This window comes from Podarcis cretensis (genome assembly GCF_951804945.1).
Source record: "Podarcis cretensis genome assembly, chromosome: 18".
NCBI lineage: Eukaryota > Metazoa > Chordata > Lepidosauria > Squamata > Lacertidae > Podarcis > Podarcis cretensis.
Genome location: NC_137188.1, coordinates 7,119,142 through 7,138,700, shown reverse-complemented (window position 1 = coordinate 7,138,700; position 19,559 = coordinate 7,119,142). Strand labels below are relative to the sequence as shown.

The window sequence follows — 19,559 nt, the reverse complement described above, 5'->3', positions numbered from 1 at the left end:
TTCAAAAGCACACCGGTGCAAGTAGATAAATAGGGAAGGGAAACGGCGTTTCCGTGCACTGCTCTGGTTCACCAGAAGCGGCTTAGTCCTGTTGGCCACATGACCCAGAAGCTGTACGCCGGCTCCCTCGGCCAGTAAAGCGAGATGAGCGCCGCAACCCCAGAGTCGGCCACGACTGGACCTAATAGCCTCATTATAACAACACCAATTTATAATGCAATTCAATCATTCAAATGAAGCTTTTATTCTTGGAGGAGGTTGTGGCAGCCGATGTGTTGCGGTGCCCTTTGTCAGTTGCAGTTCTGCCGACCTAAAACTGATTTTTTTAAAAAAAGAGAGAGAGCAGAAGAAAGCCCCCACAAACGTATGACAATTTTGTCAAGAACATGCAGCCACATACACCCTTCTGGGAAAGCCCCAAAAAGTCCCAGCTAGGATTTCCAATACAGTGGTACCTTGGGTTACATATGCTTCAGGTTACATGCGCTTCAGGTTACAGACTCTGCTAACCCAAAAATAGTGCTTCAGGTTAAGAACAGAAATCGTGCTCTGGCGGCACAGTGGCAGCGGGAGGCCCCATTAGCTAAAGTGGTGCTTCAGGTTAAGAACAGTTTCAGGTTAAGTACGGACCTCCGGAACGAATTAAGTACTTAACCTGAGGTACCACTGTATTGTGAAGAGTAATAAATAAATAAATAAATAATAAAAAAGAGGATGCATTTGCCATCATCTACTTTTAACCTAGACAGCATCTTAAAAAGTAGAGACATCACCTTGCCAACAAAGGTCTGTATAGTAAAAGCTATTGTTTTCCCAGTAGTGATGTATGGAAGTGAGAGCTGGACCATAAAGAAGGCTGATCGCTGAAGAATGGATGCTTTTGAATTCTGGTGCTGGAGGAGACTCTTGAGAGTCCCATGGACTGCAAGAAGATCAAACCGATCCATTCTTAAGGAAATCAGCCCTGAGTGCTCACTGGAAGGACAGATCCTGAAGCTGAGGCTCCAAGACTTTGGCCACCTCATGAGAAGAGAAGACTCCCTGGAAAAGACCCTGATGTTGGGAAAGATGAAGGGCACAAGGAGAAGGGGACGACAGAGGACGAGATGGTGGGACACTGTTCTCGAAGCTATGAACATGAGTTTGACCAATCCATGGGAGGCAGTGGAAGACAGGAGTGCCTGGCATGCTCTGGTCCAGGGGGTCACGAAGAGTCGGACACGACTAAACATAGCTGTCGACGTTTCCCTTTTTTAAAGGGAAAATCCCTTATTTCGAATAGGATTCCTCGCAAGAAAAGGGGAAAGTTGACAGCTATGCGACTAAACAACAACAACCTTTGACTATGGATCGCTTTGGCGACTCATGAGAAAGAGGACATGTCCTGGGAAAAGAGGACATATGGCAAGCGGACATGTCCTGGGATCCCTCTGCAGAACCTGGAAGGTTCACCTCCCACGCTGCGTTCTGCGAGCCAGTTTTGCACCCAGAGAAAGTGCGGGGAAGAGGAATGGAAATGAAGGGTGCGCGCACCCCACTACCCGCCCCAGGTAGCTCAAGAAGGACTTCTGGCATTGTGCCTTGTCTGCTTTGAGATTGGGGGGGGGGGGATGTTGGAAATGTAAAGAACATGAAGGAACATTCTTTCACCTCTGGTGGACTTGCCCTAGAGTGAAGGCCTTCTGGGAAATGATATATAATGAGTTGAAAAAGGTATTTAAGTATACCTTCACTAAGAAACCAGAGGCCTTCCTTCTGGGCATTGTCGGCCAGAAGGTGTTAAAGAAGGACCGAACATTTTTTATGTATGCAACAACGGCAGCAAGGATACTTATCGCTAAGAGTTGGAAAACTCAAGATCTACCCACACTGGAAGAGTGGCAGATGCAGCTGATGGACTATATGCAACTGGCCGAGATGACTGGTAGAATTCGAGACCTGGGAGAAGAGAGGGTTGAAGAAGACTGGAAGAAATTCAAGATTTATTTACAAAAGTATTGTAATTTGGTAGAAGGCTAAGAAGGATGCTAGATCATAAATAACTGCCTACCATTGAATTAGATTTGAATTTGACGATAAGTGAGATTGAGGAAAATATAAAATTTTTGGAGAATTATTAGATTAAATTAATTGAACGAGATTTAAGAATGTAAACAAGATGATAAATTGCTGGAAAAAGGTCATAATGATGTAAGTGGGAGTGGGAGACGTGAGGGAGTCCAAAGAAGTTTTGAAAAATGTGTTATGATTCATGTTATATTGTTTATCATTTTTGCATTTTGTATTTAAAAAAAATCTCAATAAATATTTATATATATATAAAAAAAGAGATGGGGGGGGTCTCCTTACTTAGACCCACATCCCTCCCGCTTCTCAAAGGCTGCGCAGGGGCTGATCAAGGAATGCGCTTTCCTCGCCCCCTTTTCCTCCCTCGCCCCCATCCCTCTACTTTGCGCCCTCCTCTTTCTCCTGGCCTCCCCATTGGCTGCTTCGTAGGTAGCCCTGCGCAATGGTTGGTTGGCTGCCTGGCCTGTCACCCACCCCCCCTCCCCGCCACCTCCAGCCCTCTTTGAATTTGAAACTTGCCTCTGTGTTGCAAAAAAGCATCGAGTTTCAACCTTGGACTCCGGATGCGGGGAGAGAGAGAGAGAGAGATCGCGGCTAGCCAAGTTGAGACATTGTCTTTCAATTAAGGATATCTGCAACATCCTTTTTTAAAAAAAACAAACAAGCAAACCCCAAAGAATCCGCCTTTTCCTCAAGCGGATCTTTGAGGTTAAGAAGAGGCGGATTTGCAGACGAGGGTCTTGCTTAGGGGGACCCGTTTGGAGGAGAAGACCCGGAGGGGGTCTGCGGCTCATGTGGAAGGATCAGACCAGGTAAGAGGTAGCAGGAGAGCGCCCCGGGGCAGTGGCGTAGCGTGGGTTGTCAGCACCCGGGGCAAGGCAAGTAATTTGCGCCCCCTAACCCATGGATTTGCGCCCCCTAACCCGTGGATTTGCGCCCCCTAACCCTAACCCCCAGATGTTGCCCCCGGTGCGGCCGGGCCCCCCCCCCCCTGCACCCCCCACGCTACGCCACTGCCCCGGGGCAGCCGGGTTCCCACGAAACCCGAAGGGCTGGCGACTGGACAGACTTGGAGTGGCTGGGCTAAGGCGCACTTCCTTCTTGTCTAGATGCCAAGACGGGGAGGCTGTGAGCAGGGGAAAATGTGGCTGTGCGGTGGTTTTTGGGTGGTTTGCTGATGGTCATGGCTTTGCTTTCTGTAAGATAGTTTATTTTGGAAGGGAAGGAGGGAGAAGGAAGGAAGGAGGAAGAGAGAAGGGAGGAAAGAAGAAAGGAAGGAGGGAGGGAGAAGAAAGAGAGAAGGAAGGGGGGAAAGAAAGAGGAGAAGAACAAAAGGGAAAGAGTAGAAAAGATAATAGAATTTTAGAGCTGGAAGGGACCCCGAGGGTCATCCAGCCCAACCCGCTGTAATCCAGGTAAGGTAAAGGTAAAGGGGCCCCTGACCGTTAGGTCCAGTCGCGGACGACTCTGGGGTTCAGTGGCGTAGCGTGGGGGTGCAGGGGAGCGGCCGCACCAGGCGCAACATCTGGGGGCGCGCGCTCGCACTAGCAGCTCTCTGCCCCTACTAAAATCCACGGGTTAGGGGGCGCAAATTACTTGCCTTGCCCCGGGTGCTGACAACCCACGCTACGCCACTGCTGGGGTTACAGCGCTCATCTCGCTTTACTGACCAAGGGAGCCGGCGTACAGCTTCCAGGTCATGTGGCCAGCAGGAGTAAGCCGCTTCTGGCGAACCAGAGCAGCGCACGGAAATGCCGTTTACCCTCCCGCCGGAGCGGTACCTAGTTATCTACTTGCACTTGGGAGCTCACCCCGTCGCAGGGATTCGAACCGCTGACCTTCCGATCGGCAAGTCCTAGGCTCTGTGGTTTAACCCACAGCGCCACTAAAATCTCCACTAAAGCATCCATGACAGACAGCCATCTAACCCCTGCTATGGCTACGAGGTCTTACCCCGCTGTCTCCAGGCATACTGCAAACAATAACTTGGCATTTCAAAGAATCATCAAATTTTAAAGTGGGAAGGGACCTCACGGGTCATCTAGCCCAACCCAGGAATCTGCTTTGCCCAACGCAGGGCTCGAACCCACGACCCTTGAGATTAGGAGTTACCTGCTCTCCCGACTTAGCTGCTATCCCCAGAAACACTTTAGTGGTTCTGCTGGGGCTGGGAAGGAAGAATAAGATCATTCGGGTCGGATTCTGGCGCTTGAAGCGGACTGGCAGGTTTCCATCGAGGTGGCCAGGAGCAAATGGGAGCACCTCTGAGCACGTACAAAGTGTTTTTACTACCTGGTTGGGGGGGGTTTAAATAAGAAACAATGCAAGGACATGAGTTTTCTGCTCCAGAGTTACGTATTTGCTGCAAACAATAGGAAGGATGCATGTGGGAGGCAGAAAAGGAGAAGAACATTCAAAATACACGAACACCTGGTTTTTTAAAAAGATATTAAGCTCTCACAGATTTGGATGGGGTCATGTGGCCGCTTGTAATTTGAGTGCAGAATACAAACATGTAAATAAATGCAACTGCTTGCGTAAAAATCGCCAGACCCAATTGAAACACCAGCTACTGCAATTTGTACACAAAATTTAAATGTTGAGAACAGCATGGAGCAGACAGAATTACCCTCCTCGGTTAGAATTTAGAAAATCACACGATTTAAAACTCGGCACGCTGTTGCGGCCCTGAGTTTAACGGCGGTTGCTAAGGATTTTGTAGGTTCTGCTTTCGCCAGCTTGTTTTCACCCGCAAAGGAGCGCCCAGGGCTGAGATCATAATTACGATCCTAATCATCAAAATCAAAAGTAAACACCATTTTGCATCTGGATATTTGTTCGGCGTTTTAATCCTCCCAGCAGCAAGTTTGTTGTTGTTGTTGCTTAGTCGTTTAGTCATGTCCGACTCTTCGTGACCCCCTGGACCAGAGCACACCAGGCCCTCCTGTCTTCCACAGCCTCCCGCAGTTTGGTCAAACTCAATATCCTGAGAGATCCCACCCATCCTGCTCACAACCTCTTTGAACTGTTGCCTTCGGGCAGAAGATATAGGACAATGAAAACACGAACCACACGCCTTCTGAATAGTTTCTATCCAAGAGCTCTGATTGCACTAAACAATGATCTCAGGGCCAGTTGTAAGAAATAGCAAGCAGTGAGTAGTAAGGAATGAGATAGGTTTTAGGTTATGCTATGTTTCTAATAGGTTGTGTTATATTCTGGATTATGTATGTTTTAATAGATTATGTCTGAATAGGATGAGAGTGTTGGAGATACATGCAAATGTGTATGTGAATCCGGTCTTGGGTGTTTGATTTTCGTTGTTGTGTATACTGTGTATATACGGACAATGACAATAAATTTATCTAATCTAATCTAATCTAATCTAATCTAATCTCTGTCAGCCCCTTCTCCTTGTGCCCTCCATCTTTCCCAACATCAGGGTCTTTTTCAGGGAGTTTTCTCTTCTCATGAGGTGGCCAAAGTATTGGAGCCTCAGCTTCAGGATCTGCCCTTCCAGTGAGCACTCAGGGCTGATTTCCTTAAGATAGCCTCAAGTTAAGGTAACCCAAAAGGATGACTCGCTGTTTAGCAACCAAGTGCCGATTCCTCTTCTGAGCAAATAATCGCCTCAGGTTGTCCTTTCCTGAAGCTTGTCCCTAAATTCCGTTGGGTGGAGAGGCTTCAGTTGGCACAAGCCTATGCATGGCTTACTCAGGAGAAAGGCTGGCTGCAGCCACACAACACAACACTAAGGTGTGTTTGCTCTGAATCAAGTCCCAGTTCCATTCATTCATTCATTTTACCGTATTTCTTGCTCTATAAGACTCACTTTTTCCCTCCTAAAAAGTAAGGGGAAATGTGTATGTGCATCTTATGGAGCGAATGCAGGCTGCGCAGCTATCCCAGAAGCCAGAACAGCAAGAGGGATTGCTGCTTTCACTGCGCAGCAATCCCTCTTGCTGTTCTGGCTTCTGAGATTCAGAATTTATTTTTTCTTGTTTTCCTCCTCCAAAAACTAGGTGCGTCTTGTGGTTTGGTGCATCTTATGGTATTTGTATGCAGCCTTTTGACACACAAAACCATGCTCAGAGCGGCTTACAACAAAGGGACAGAGATGCACTTCCATCAAATGCTACCCCCAAAATATCATAGAATCATAGAATCATAGAGTGGGAAGAGACCACAAGGGCCATCGAGTCCAACCCCCTGCCAAGCAGGAAACACCATCAGAGCACTCCTGACATATGGTTGTCAAGCCTCTGCTTAAAGACCTCCAAAGAAGGAGACTCCACCACACTCCTTGGCAGCAAATTCCACTGTCAAACAGCTCTTACTGTCAGGAAGTTCTTCCTAATGTTTAGGTGGAATCTTCTTTCTTGTAGTTTGGAGCCATTGCTCTGGGTCCACTTCTCTGGAGCAGCAGAAAACAACCTTTCTCCCTCCTCTATGTGACATCCTTTTATATATTTGAACATGGCTATCATATCACCCCTTAACCTCCTCTTCTCCAGGCTAAACATGCCCAGCTCCCTTAGCCGTTCCTCATAAGGCATCGTTTCCAGGCCTTTGACCATTTTGGTTGCCCTGCTCTAGACACGTTCCAGTTTGTCAGTGTCCTTCTTGAACTGTGGTGCCCAGAACTGGACACAGTACTCCAGGTGAGGTCATAATAACGTAGCAGAACAATAGCAAAGTAAACATTTCACAATAACAGCCTGGGCTTTTCTTTTTCCCCAGCCAGATCTCACCGGAACTCAGTTCTGGACCCTCTCAGGTGGGCGCCGTTCTGAGAAAGAGAGAGGCATTCACAGTGTGTTTTGGCACCTCTTTTTCTAGAAAAATAGCTCTGATAACAGCAAAACAGAAAGAATAACATACAAAAGGCCACATGTCAATCTTCTTCTTCTTTGGCCATCCCTCGTAGCCGAGTAAGATTATCTAAGGTTACCAGGTTTTTTTCAATGAATCTGGGGACACTTTTCAGCTTCAATGGATTTTGTATGGGGACTGATTTGTAAATCTAGGGACTATCCCCAGGGAACGGGGACGTCTGGTAACCTTACCATAAACACAGTTTTAACAATGAGTCCATAAGTGACTGTGGAGGCCAATTCTGGATCCACACATCCTTCCACAGTGGGGACAGAGGTTTCCTGGCGGGAGTTGATCACGGTTATGGTTTGCCAAGCGTGCCTTCCTCTCAGCATGTTTCTCCCTTTCGTCCTGAGTTTGAGTGTTTTCAAAACCATGACACCTTTGGTAAAGGCTGTTCTCCAACTGGAGCACTCGCAGGCCAGTGTTTCCCAGTTGTGGTGTTTATGCTACATTTTTTAAGGTTTGCCTTGTTTTTAAGCAGCAAAGCAGAAAGAATAACATACAAAAAGCCACATTTCAATACTATAAATATAGCAAGATTACTTGCACTCCTGCTCTGGAGGTTAGGACTCGAACCCATGGCTTCTAGTTACAAGAAAGGAGATTCCGACTCAACATCAGGAAGAACTTTCTGACAGTAAGAGCACTTCAACAGAGGAGAGATGGGGGACTCTCATCCGCTGGAGGTTTTTAAGCAGACGTTGGATGGCCATCTGTCATGGATGCTTCAGTTGTGATTCCTGCCTTCCAAGGGGGCTCGACTAGATGACTCTTTGAGGTTTCTTCCAACTCTACAGTTCTGTGATTCTAGGATACTTAAACAATGTGCAGCGCCCAGTTGCAAGAAGCTTAACAGTTTCAATGCTTCAGGTTCAGCGTCCTTATGTAAGGTTACCAGATTTTTTCAATGTTCCCAATTTCAGCGCTGCTTGCTCCTGCAAGAGATTTGGAGCAGTCGTGCTGCTTCAATTCCAGTCAGCGCATATGCTGCAGCTTCCTGCCGATATATCCTGTGTTCAGAAGAAATCCCCGTTTAATTGCGTCACCTGTTTTCTCGCTGCGCAGGAAAAGAGGTTCAGGGGTTAAGCTTCAGCGGACGGTCATACAAACTTGTGAGGCGTTCACCTTTGACTCGCCTTCCTGGCCCTCCCATTGCAAAGAGACCTTCCAAATCGTGGCTCCCGGGTGCAAGAAAGTGTGCGTTTAATTTATTAACTGCCATATCACTCAGGTTTGGGAGCAGAAGGGTACTCAGGGTGAGGATTCGGAGTTCAAATCCCAACTCAGATCGCCAAACCAGATTGGAAAACAAACACCAGGGCTCAGGAAAGCTGCCACGGGGCTCTGCTTTGCCGACGTGATTTATGGCCCAATCTGTTATGGCGCCTAATATTTCCCTCGCTTGGTGTAACTAATTGGCTCGTTAGCGGGAATATTTATGCAGCTCCAGAGCACGGCAGGTTGGCCTTCCATTGGAACGGCTTCCTCCTTCAATTGTCAGCCTGCACTTGCAATCTTAGCCGGGTTATCCAGAAAGCTCAACTTTGCCAACTGCACACTCGCAGAAGGGCTTGTTCCCATTGCAATCATAGAGGTGTATGGTGCTTGAGAGATCTGCTAGTCCAACCCCCTGCTGGCTGCAGGGCTTCCAGTGCAACCACAACATCCCTGACAGGTAGCTGTCCCAGAGGGCGCCTATCACCTCCCAAGGAAGCCCGTTCCATTGTTGAACAGCTAATAATAATAATAATAATAATAATAATAATTTTTTATTTGTATCCCACCCTCCCCGGCCAAAGCCAGGCTCAGAGCGGCTAACAACAGGTAAAAACAGCACAGTGTACATAAAACCACGCAGTTAATTAAAATACATTCCAGAATCAAATCAGAATCAAATTAACGGCAACCATCGGATTAGAGTTCTGTGAAGATTACAGAAGGAGGGGGTCAGACTGCCTTGGCCAAAGGCCTGGCAGAACAGCTCCATCTTGCAGGCCCTGCGGAAAGGTCTCAAGTCCCGCAGGGCCCTGGTCTCTTGTGACAGAGCCTTCCACCACATCGGGACCACAGCCGAAAAAGCCCTGGCTCCGGTTGAGGCCAGCCTAAGCTCCCTGTGGCCTGGGACCTCCAAGATGTTTTTATTTGAAGACCGTAAGGTCCTCCGTGGGACTTGCCAGGAGAGGCGGTCCCGTAGGTCCGAGGGTCCTAGGCCGTATAGGGCTTTGAAGGTTAAAACCAGCACCTTAAACCTGATCCTATACTCCACCGGGAGCCAGTGCAGCTGGTATAGCACTGGGTGAATGTGATCCCGTTGTGAGGACCCTGTAAGGAGTCTCGCCACGGCATTCTGCACCCGCTGGAGTTTCTGGGTCAGTCTCAAGGGCAGCCCCACAATAATCAAGTCTGGAGGTGACCGTCGCGTGGATCACAGTGGCTAGGTCAGGGCGAGAGAGGTGAGGAGCCAACTGCTCTTGTCAACGGAAGAGCATTTCCTAATGTTCAGCCAAAATCTGCTGAGTGCTACAGAGTTCTCCATGGGGAATTCTATAAGCACAGCTGATCCCAGCAAACAACACAATCAAATTCAGTGACTATCAGCTGATTGGTGCTGACTCAAAGCCCTCGGCTGTCATGTAGAATTTCTACAGGGAGCAGCACAGCCGATCCCAGTAGCCAAAGCAGAATCTGAAGGCAGTGTGGTGTAGTGGTTAAGAGCGGTGGACTCGTAATCTGGTGAACCGGGTTCGCTTCCCCGCTCCTCCACATGCAGCTGCTGGGTGACCTTGGGCCAGTCACACTTCTCTGAAGTCTCTCAGCCCCAGTCACCTCACAGAGTGTTTGTTGTGGGGGAGGAAGGGAAAGGAGAATGTTAGCTGCTTTGAGACTCCTTAAAGGGAGTGAAAGGCGGGATATCAAATCCAAACTCTTCTTCTTCTTCCGCCCGCCCATCAGGGATCATCTCTGACTTCAAGCCTGCTGGGATCAGCTACATTACAAGATTCCGTAGCACAGCTGATCCCTGCAGAGAGCAGAGTTTGAAGTCGGCGCTGATTAGCTGACTGGTGACAACTTCCAGCTGTTCCTTTGCAACACAGTCTGTAGAGCAGACTCACCTCAACTGAAAAGGTGACCCATCAAATTGGGTCTTCAATACAGTCATACCTCAGGTTAGACACTTCAGGTTGTGTGATTTTGGGTTGCGCACTGCGCCGAACCCAGAAGTACCGGAACGGGTTACTTCCGGGTTTCGTGCATGCACAGAAGCACTAAATCACGGCGCTGCAGGTTGCAAACGTGCCTCCCGCACGGATCACATTCGCAACCCGAGCGTCCACTGTACCGGATACAGTGCTCTACGTGGGGCTACCTTTGAAGGTGACCTGGAAACTAATCCAGAATGCGGCAGCTAGACTGGGGACTGGGAGCAGCCGCCGAGACCACATAATGCCAGTCTTGAAAGACCTACACTGGCTCCCAGTACGTTTGCAAGCACAATTCAAAGTGTTGGTGCTGACCTTTAAAGCCCTGAATGGCCTCGGTCCAGTATATCTGAAGGAGCGTCTCCACCCCCATCATTCTGCCCGGACACTGAGGTCCAGCCCCGAGGGCCTTCTGGCGGTTCCCTCCCTGCGGGAAGCCAAGTTACCGGGAACCAGGGAGAGGGCCTTCTTGGTGGTGGCGCCCGCCCTGTGGAACACCCTCCCACCAGATGTCAAAGAGAACAACAACTACCAAACTTTTAGAAGACATCTGAAGGCAGCCCTATTTAGGGAAGCTTTTAATGTTTGCTATATTACTGTATTTTAATATTTGATTGGAAGCCGCCCAAGGTGGCTGGAGAAGCCCAGCCACATGATCAGGGTATAAATAATAAATTATTATTATTATTATTATTATTATTATTATTATTATGCATACAGAGCTCTAGTCCTACCCCCAAAACAAACTTAATTCATGTTCAGTTCCGCTGGGGCTGCTTTCAAGTGGAGGTCCGGAGATCTTTCAACGAATTCAGCAAACTCGTTCATTCAAAGCTGAGCCAGCCCTCGTTCCTCGGGACAAACCACACACATCTAGGTTTGGCAACAGTATGGATGGAGGCGGTCACCGCAGAAAACAATTGAGGCCTCCTTTTTTATCTTTCTGGTCTGCTCCTGTCCCTCCTTCCCTGCATCTCTCTTCCACAAGCTGCTCCGTAAATTATTCAGGTCCTCTTTGTACAGCTGTATGAAAGATTTATCCCCTTGGCAAGAGAGAGGGCTATGTAGAGCAGGGTCTCTGGTTGCAAGCGACAGCAGCCAGCTATCGTTCCGATAATTGAGCCCCAAACAGAGATGTTGGCCGAGTGATGCTTCCAAAAGGAAGCTAGAATCATACAATTGTCAAGTTGGAAGGCGCCCTGAGAGTCGTCTTGTCCAGCCCCCTGCAAGTTGTAGTTGTTGCTATTTCAACATATTAGTTGCTGACTACAGAAAGAGAGGTATGCGGGCGACTCTGGGGTTGCGGCGCTCATCTCGCTTTATTGGCCGAGGGAGCTTCCGGGTCATGTGGCCAGCAGGACTAAGCCACTTCTGGCGAACCAGAGCAGCGCACGGAAACGCCGTTTACCTTCCTGCCGGAGCGGTACCTATTTATCTACTTGCATTTTGACGTGCTTTTGAACTGCTAGGTTGGCAGGAGCAGGGACCGAGCAACAGGAGCTCACCCCATCATTGCGGGGAGTCGAACCGCTGACCTTCTGATCAGCAAGTCCTCGGCTCTGTGGTTTAACCCACAGCGCAACCCGCGTCCCTTTAAATAATAAATTACTATTATTATTATTTTATTATTATTATTATTATTATATTACTATTATGTCTGTGTGCTCTCGCCTTTTCCAGAAAAGATGGACACTTTCAGCACCAAGAACCTGGCTCTGCAAGCTCAGAAGAAGCTTCTGAGCAAGATGGCGTCCAAAAACATGGCCAGCATCTTCATTGACGACACCAGTAGCGACATCCTGGACGAACTGTACCGGGTTACCAAGGAGTACACAAGGAACCGCAAGGAAGCCCAGAAGATCATCAAGAACCTGATCAAGGTGGTCATGAAGCTGGGTGTCCTCTACCGCAACGGACAGTTCAACGCGGACGAGCTGGCCCTCATGGATCGCTTCCGGAAGAAGTTGCACGCTTTGGCCATGACCGCCATCAGCTTCTACCAGATAGACTTCACCTTTGACCGGCGGGTTCTATCCAACATGCTCAAGGAGTGCTCCGAGCTGCTCCACCAGGCGGTCAACACCCACCTGACAGCCAAGTCCCACTCGCGCATCAACCATGTCTTCAACCACTTTGCAGACTATGAGTTCCTCTCGGCCCTCTACGGGTCTTCCGAGCCTTACCGCACACACCTGCAGAGGATCTGTGAAGGGCTCAATCAAATGCTTGATGAAGGGAACATCTGAGAGCCCAGCCCACCAGCTTTCCAAAAGCTTTCTGTGTTGGCAAGGGAACATCAGGAGATGGTTGTTGATTTTGGTGGCCTCCACTTGGACTTCTCCATGCTGTATGGCACGAAGCAACTTGTGGTCTTTCGGGGTTCAGCTTGGTAATGCTTAGGGGCTTGCGGGGAGGGTGTTGTTCCTGGTTCAAATGGTCTGTCCTCCTCCACTCCTTCATGTGGGAAAGTTAAGGATAGTAGGAGAGGATATATTGATTAAGTATCGTCCTTCCTTCACTCGCGTTAGCGAGTCATGCAGCAGAGCAGATTCTCCTCAGTTTTGAATCTCTTTAGTTAAGTACAGTGGTACCTCAGGTTACATATGCTTCAGGTTACAGACTCCGCTAACCCAGAAATAGTGCTTCGGGTTAAGAACTTTGCTTCAGGATGAGAACAGAAATCGTGCAGCAGCAGCAGGAGGCCCCATTAGCTAAAGTGGTGCTTCAGGTTAAGAGCAGTTTCAGGTTAAGTACGGACCTCCGGAATGAATTAAGTACTTAACCTGAGGTACCACTGTAATCCAATCTGGCTTGCCCAAATTGATTATTCCTGGTGTCCCCTTTTATCCCTCTTAAAAAGAATAAAGGCAGAAGAGTCTTTCCTTAAAAGTAACAAGAAGTTTACTCACATTCAGTTCAGTTTGATCCCTGAAAGGCAGGCTTTAGCTTGTAGTTACAGAACACAGTGTGAGTTCATCCCTTATAGGGATTTAGCTCATGTGCTGCTGGCTGAGAGCCAGCAGACAGCAAAATACATTAAGAGAACAGCATCAAGAGAAGAAATGGCTCCGTGACTTGGTTCTTTTATGGAGTCAGCCTGGGATGCTCCAGACCAGCAGAACAGGAAGCTATACTGACTGGAGTACCCTGCTTGTGCCCAGTGGCGTAGCGTGGGGGGTGCAGGGGGGGCCAGCCGCACCGGGCGCAACATTTGGGGGGGCGCTCGCACTCGCAGCTCTCTGCCCCTACCTGGCCCTCTATCTCTCTCTCACTGCAGTGCTGGCTGTGCGAATCCGATCCGAGCTGCCGGGTCGCCGCCCACTGTGGAGGGGGAGGGTGCCAGGCGTGCGTTGCGGTGCGGAGCGGAGAGAGAGCGAGGGAGGGACTATCTGGGGGAGGGACAGTGCAGCGGCCGCCCAGCGCAGCGCTGAGCGCAGGAGACAACCACACCCGACCAGCCCAGGCAGCAGCAAGAAGAAGCTGGCAGCGGCGGCAGGTATGGGGTTAGGGGCGCAAATTACTTGCCTTGCCCCGGGTTAGGGGGCGCAAATTACTTGCCTTGCCCCGGGTGCTGACAACCCACGCTACGCCGCTGCTTGTGCCCACTCTAGGGAAACAAGGAATGTTGTATTTGACTGCTCCAATTGATTACATCACACACCTCATTCCCGGGAAATGAAATGGTTTTGCAAAGACCTTCCCTTACCACCAGATGGAAGGTGGGTCTGAATCCGGCCTTCTCCAAAGCATAAGGTTTGCTTTGCAGGGTCATCAGGCTGAAAGACTCCCTAGCCTAGCATTCTGATTACAACAGCGGACAGGCAGGTTCTTTGGTGAAGCCCTCGTGGCAATTTGGGCTAAGAGGTTGTCACACACACACAAAAACAACCAACCCCTTCCTCTTCCTAAACACTGCAGGGTGGAAGGAAAGATTTATTCTGTCCTGCAGCTTAGCAGCACTTACTCAGATACAGTTTACAACCATAATCCAGCTGTTTATCAGCTCCATCTGGTACGCAGGCTGAGACCCTACCTGCCTGCAGACTGTCTCGCCAGACTACTGGACTACTGCAATGCGCTCTATGTGGGGCTACCTTTGAAGGTGACCCGGAAACTACAATTAATCCAGAATGCGGCAGCTAGACTGGTGACTGGGAGCGCCGCCGAGACAATATAACACCGATCTTGAAAGACCTACACTTGCTCCCAGTACGTTTCCAAGCACAATTCAAAGTGTTGGTGCTGACCTTGAAAGCCCTAAACGGCCTCGGTCCAGTATACCTGAAGGAGTATCTCTGTCCCCATCGTTCTGCCCGGACACTGAGGTCCAGCTCCGAGGGCTTTCTGGCTATTACCTCCCTGCGAGAAGCCAAGTTACAGGGAACCAGGCAGAGGGCCTTCTCGGTAGTGGCACCCGCCCTATGGAACGCCCTCCCACCAGATGTCAAAGAGAAAAATAACTACCAAACTTTTAGAAGACATCTAAAAGCAGCCCTGTTTAGGGAAGCTTTTAATGTTTAATAGGTTATTGTATTTTAGTGTTTTGTTGGAAGCCGCCCAGAGTGGCTGGGGGGACCCAGCCAGATGGGTGGGATATAAATAATAAATTATTATTATTATAATCCGTTCCGGAGGTCCGGTTATAAACCAAAACAGGTTGTAACCCAAGGCGTGCTTTCACCAATGCCCCCCCCCCCAAAAAATGGGTTGTAATCCAAAAAAAGTGACACGCACTTCCGGGTCTGACGTGGTTGTAATCCAAAACAGCTGCGAAGCAAAGTACCACTGTACCTTTGGCCAGTTCACAATCCTTTTCCTCGGTCCTCATTCCTTCTCCATGAATTTGGCCGACCATTTTTAAAGGCGTCTGAAGGTCACAGCATTGCATTCAGAGAGAAAGTATACTGCACCTAGCACCAGTGGCGTAGTGTGGGGGGTGCAGGGGGGGCCGGCCGCACCAGGCGCAACATCTGGGGGGGGCGCGTTCGCACTCGCAGCTCTCTGCCCCTACCTGGCTCACTCACTCTCTCTCACTGCTGTGCGAATCCAATCCGAGCTGCCGGGTCGCCACCCACTGTGGAGGGGGGTGCCAGGCGTGCGGGTTAGGGGGCGCAAATTACTTGCCTTGTCCCGGGTGCTGACAACCCACGCTACGCCACTGCCTAGCACTGTATTAGTTTGGTTTGGCAATATTCAGTGACTTAGTTCAGAAATCTCTGAGCTACACCTAGAAGCAGTTCCCAGAATTTTTGGTGAACAGAATGTGAATTAAGTTCATTTTGGGGTATAATCTGGAACGATTGTGAGGTCATCTTCAAGTTTATTCTTTTTACATGTGTTGTTGAGTTTTGTTTTGTTTTGTTTTGTTTTGTTTTGTTTTGTTTTGTTTTGTTTTGTTTTGTTTTGTTTTGTTTTTTACTCTTTAGACTCTTTGAGCCTTTAAGCTTAAAGATCATAATCGCCAGGGGAAATAAATTAAACAGTTCCACATTACGCTGTGTGTCTTTTGGTGTTTTAGTCGTCTTCTAGAGTATATTTCATACTTCAGTGAAGCATATGGGTGGGCAAACTAAGGCCCAGGGGCCGGATCCGGCCCAATTGCCTTCTAAATCCGGCCCGCGGATGGTCCGGGAATCAGGGTGTTTTTACATGAGTAGAATGTGTGCTTCTATTTAAAATGCATCTCTGGGTTATTTGTGGGGCATAGGAATTCGTTCATTATTATATTTTTCAAAATATAGTCCAGCCCCCCACAAGGTGGACCCTCAATCTTTCCCAACACCAGGGTCTTTTCCAGGGAGTCTTCTCTTCTCATGAGGTGGCCAAACTCTTGGAGCCTCAGCTTCAGGATCTGTCCTTCCAGTGAGCACTCAGGGCTGATTTCCTTCAGAATGGAGAGGTTTGATCTTCTTGCAGTCCATGGGACTCTCAAGAGTCTCCTCCAGCACCATATGTGATTGTAAAACTGTAATTTGAAAAACCAAATTAATAGTAATAGTAATAATAATAATAACAACAACAACAACAATTCAGTGGTACCTCGGGTTACATACGCTTCAGGTCACAGACACTTCAGGTTACAGACTCCGCTAACCCAGAAATATTACCTCCGGTTAAGAACTTTGCTTCAGGATGAGAACAGAAATCGCACGGTGGCAGCAGGAGGCCCCATTAGCGAAAGTGGTGCTTCAGGTCAAGAACAGTTTCGGGTTAAGAATGGACCTCCAGAATGAATTAAGTACTTAACCCAAGGTACCACTGTAAGGAAGTTGACGTGGGTGGCGCTGTGGGTTAAACCACAGAGCCTAGGACTTGCCACTCAGAAGGTCGGCGGTTCGAATCCCCGCGACGGGGTGAGCTCCCGTTGCTCGGTCCCTGCTCCTGCCAACCTAGCAGTTCGAAAGCACGTCAAAGTGCAAGTAGATAAATAGGTACCACTCCGGTGGGAAGATAAACAGCGTTTCCGTGCACTGCTCTGGTTCGCCAGAAGCGGCTTAGTCATGCTGGCCACATGACCCGGAGTCTGTACGCCGGCTCCCTCGGCCAATAAAGCGAGATGAGCAGCCACGACTGGACCTAATGGTCAGGGGTCCCTTTACCTTTTTACCACTGTAGTAATATTAATGAATAAAGATTTACATTGGGATCTGCTGCCTCTGTGAACCTTGCCACCTGAGGCGGTCGCCTCCCCTTGCCTCATGGGTGAGCCGGCCCTATTGGGATGATATTCCTTTACTAAAGCCAACCCTTTAATCCCAGAAGGTCTCCCTTCTAAAAACGAAGCAAGTCAATTCAGAGATTGCTCGTCTCCCAAAATCTTGGAGCATCTTCCTTCCACACCCCACCAGCTGCCGGCGAACGCTGAGCAGCTGGAACGTCGGCAGCTGCACAGAAGCGCCGCAGAACGACAGGTGATTGATGCTGCCAGGGAAGGAGGCCAGAGATGTAGCGGCAACCCCTTTGCACTCATTAGTCAGCAACCTGCTGAGAGCCTCGTTAATTACCTGCCAAGGAAAGCGGTCCTCGGAGGAAGGACGGCTGCTCGCGGCGAAACACAGGAAGATTCGCTACCCAGTCAGACCAAAGCACACTCCGCTGGTTAAAGAGTGTGGTTGCTGATAACGCCAGGGTTTCAGGTTCGAGTTGCATATTCCTGCACTGCAAGGGGTTGGACTAGACGACCGCCAGGGTCCCTGCCAACTCTACAATTCTATTTTTCTATCTGTCCAAGAGGCTAATCTTCGCTCGGTAGAATTATGGATCTGGCATAAAACACTTATTGGCTTCGCCTAAACTTAAACTTAGGGACGGAGGTGGCGCTGTGGGTTAAAGCCTCAGCGCCTAGGACTTGCCGATCGAAAGGTCGGCAGTTCGAATCCCTGTGGCGGGGTGCGCTCCCGCTGCTCGGTCCCAGCGCCTGCCAACCTAGCAGTTCGAAAGCACCTCCGGGTGCAAGTAGATAAATAGGGACCGCTTACCAGCGGGAAGGTAAACGGCGTTTCCGTGTGCGGCTCTGGCTCGCCAGAGCAGCGATGTCACGCTGGCCACGTGACCCGGAAGTGTCTCCGGACAGCGCTGGCCCCTGGCCTCTTAAGTGAGATGGGCGCACAACCCCAGAGTCTGTCAAGACTGGCCCGTACGGGCAGGGGTACCTTTACCTTTACCTAAACTTAAATCCCCCCAGTCTAATATCCCTAGCGCTGCAAGATTGTCACAGAAGTGCCTGGACTAAAACTGTCCATAAAAAACTTCACTCCTGTGGTTTATCACCGCAACAACGACTCACTTTGGGTTTTAGTAAAGCAGTCTAATTTGTCAGCGCCTCAATGATATCGAGCACCGGAACAACTTGGTCATAATAAGGAAATTTTGCCCGTGGTATGACTATTTTCCACCTTCCCATTTCGACTCTCTGGCACCCCATCTGCATCACCTAGCAATTCTATTTTTTTTTTTTTTTTTAATAATATTTATTAAAGTTTTAACAATTACAGAAAGAAAAAGTAAACATACCACATTTAACAAAAACAAAACAACACATCACAATATAAAGAAAAACAAAAAAAACCAGAGAAATAAAACCCATTAAACAAAAACAAAAATTCAAAGAAAAATACATTGGATCTCCTCATTACTAATCTTTCATTAGCTTATTTCCTTGACCTCCTCACACCTCCCTTTTTTGTATTCTAGGTCTATTATCTATTTCAGCAAATCCTTTCCCTCTTTTAAAATTTTTGTCCTGTAAATTGTCTTGATATAATGTAACTTTACTTTTCCTCCTTTCACCAATTAACAGTCAGTTATTCCCAAATCCTTTATATCATTCCTACTAAAATCATATATTATTCCAACATCCTTCTAACAAATATTAATTTTACAGTGTTTCTGTAAATAGTATTTAAATTTCCTCTAATCTTCCTCCACCGACTCTTCTCCCTGGTCTCGGATTCTGCCAGTCATTTCCGCCAGTTCCATGTAGTCCATCACCTTCATCTGCCATTCTTCCCGGGTGGGTAAATCTTGTGTCTTCCAATACTTTGCAATAAGTATTCTTGCTGCTGTTGTAGCATACATAAAGAAAGTTCTGTCCTTCTTTGGCACCAATTGGCCGACCATGCCCAGGAGAAAGGCCTCTGGTTTCTTCAGACAGGTATATTTAAATACCTTTTTCATTTCATTATAGATCATCTCCCAGAAGGTCTTAATCTTTGGGCACGTCCACCGAAGGTGAAAGAATGTACCTTCGGTCTCTTTACATTTCCAACATTTATTATCGGGCAAATGATAGATTTTTGCAAGCTTGACTGGTGTCATGTACCACCTATATATCATTTTCATTATATTCTCTCTTAAGGCATTACATGCCGTGAATTTCATACCTGTGGTCCATAACTGTTCCCAGTCAGCCATCATAATATTATGTCCAACGTCTTGTGCCCTGTATCACCTAGCAATTCTAAAACATAAGACACGCTTTTACTCTCGCAAGATTGAATGTACTGCCCTCGGCTGGACTTGAGGGACGTTTCCAACAGATTCCACACGGAAAACGCTTATGTCCCTGTGGAGATGGCAGCACCGAATCGGTGGCGCATGTCTTCTAGGTTTCTGGGGGTTTTCCTGTCGTTATTCTGCCTCTCACAGCTACAATAAATCTACCATTAAAATTACGGACTGGTCATTTCTTTGTCAGGGGGCAAACGGGCAAATTTAGCAGGGGATCAAATACTTTCCCCCCCCCCTCACTGTATGTTGCTTTGAATGTATAATTTACATGTGATTTTCTTCAGTAACGTTTCGTTCTGGGTTTTTGGGGGATGTTTCAACGTGTTGTAAATAACCTTGCGATTTTTTTTCTTTAAAATACGTAGTGGTTATAGAAATGACGGGGACAGCTCTGGCTCTGGCTTT

The 19,559-nt window shown here is 48.3% G+C and overlaps 1 protein-coding gene and 1 long non-coding RNA gene across 4 annotated transcripts in view; both read left to right on the top strand.

The window, feature by feature from the left end:
- LOC307207309 overlaps positions 1-19,559 on the top strand; it is a 249,617-nt gene that overhangs the window by 118,485 nt on the left and 111,573 nt on the right. The window lies entirely within an intron of this gene.
- The window catches only part of TNFAIP8L1 (TNF alpha induced protein 8 like 1), a 150,628-nt gene continuing 133,739 nt past the window's right edge, over positions 2,671-19,559 (top strand). Inside the window, exons 1-3 of one of the 3 annotated variants that reach the window (XM_079961021.1) lie at positions 2,671-2,879; positions 6,808-6,882; positions 11,826-13,268. In XM_079961021.1, the coding sequence (XP_079817147.1) occupies positions 11,831-12,391 (561 nt within the window). In that variant the 5' untranslated portion in view covers positions 2,671-2,879; positions 6,808-6,882; positions 11,826-11,830 and the 3' untranslated portion in view covers positions 12,392-13,268. Of the gene's footprint in view, positions 2,880-6,807; positions 6,883-11,825; positions 13,269-19,559 lie in introns of those variants that run through there. The other 2 variants (XR_013834580.1, XM_079961020.1) reach the window with 2 other exon arrangements.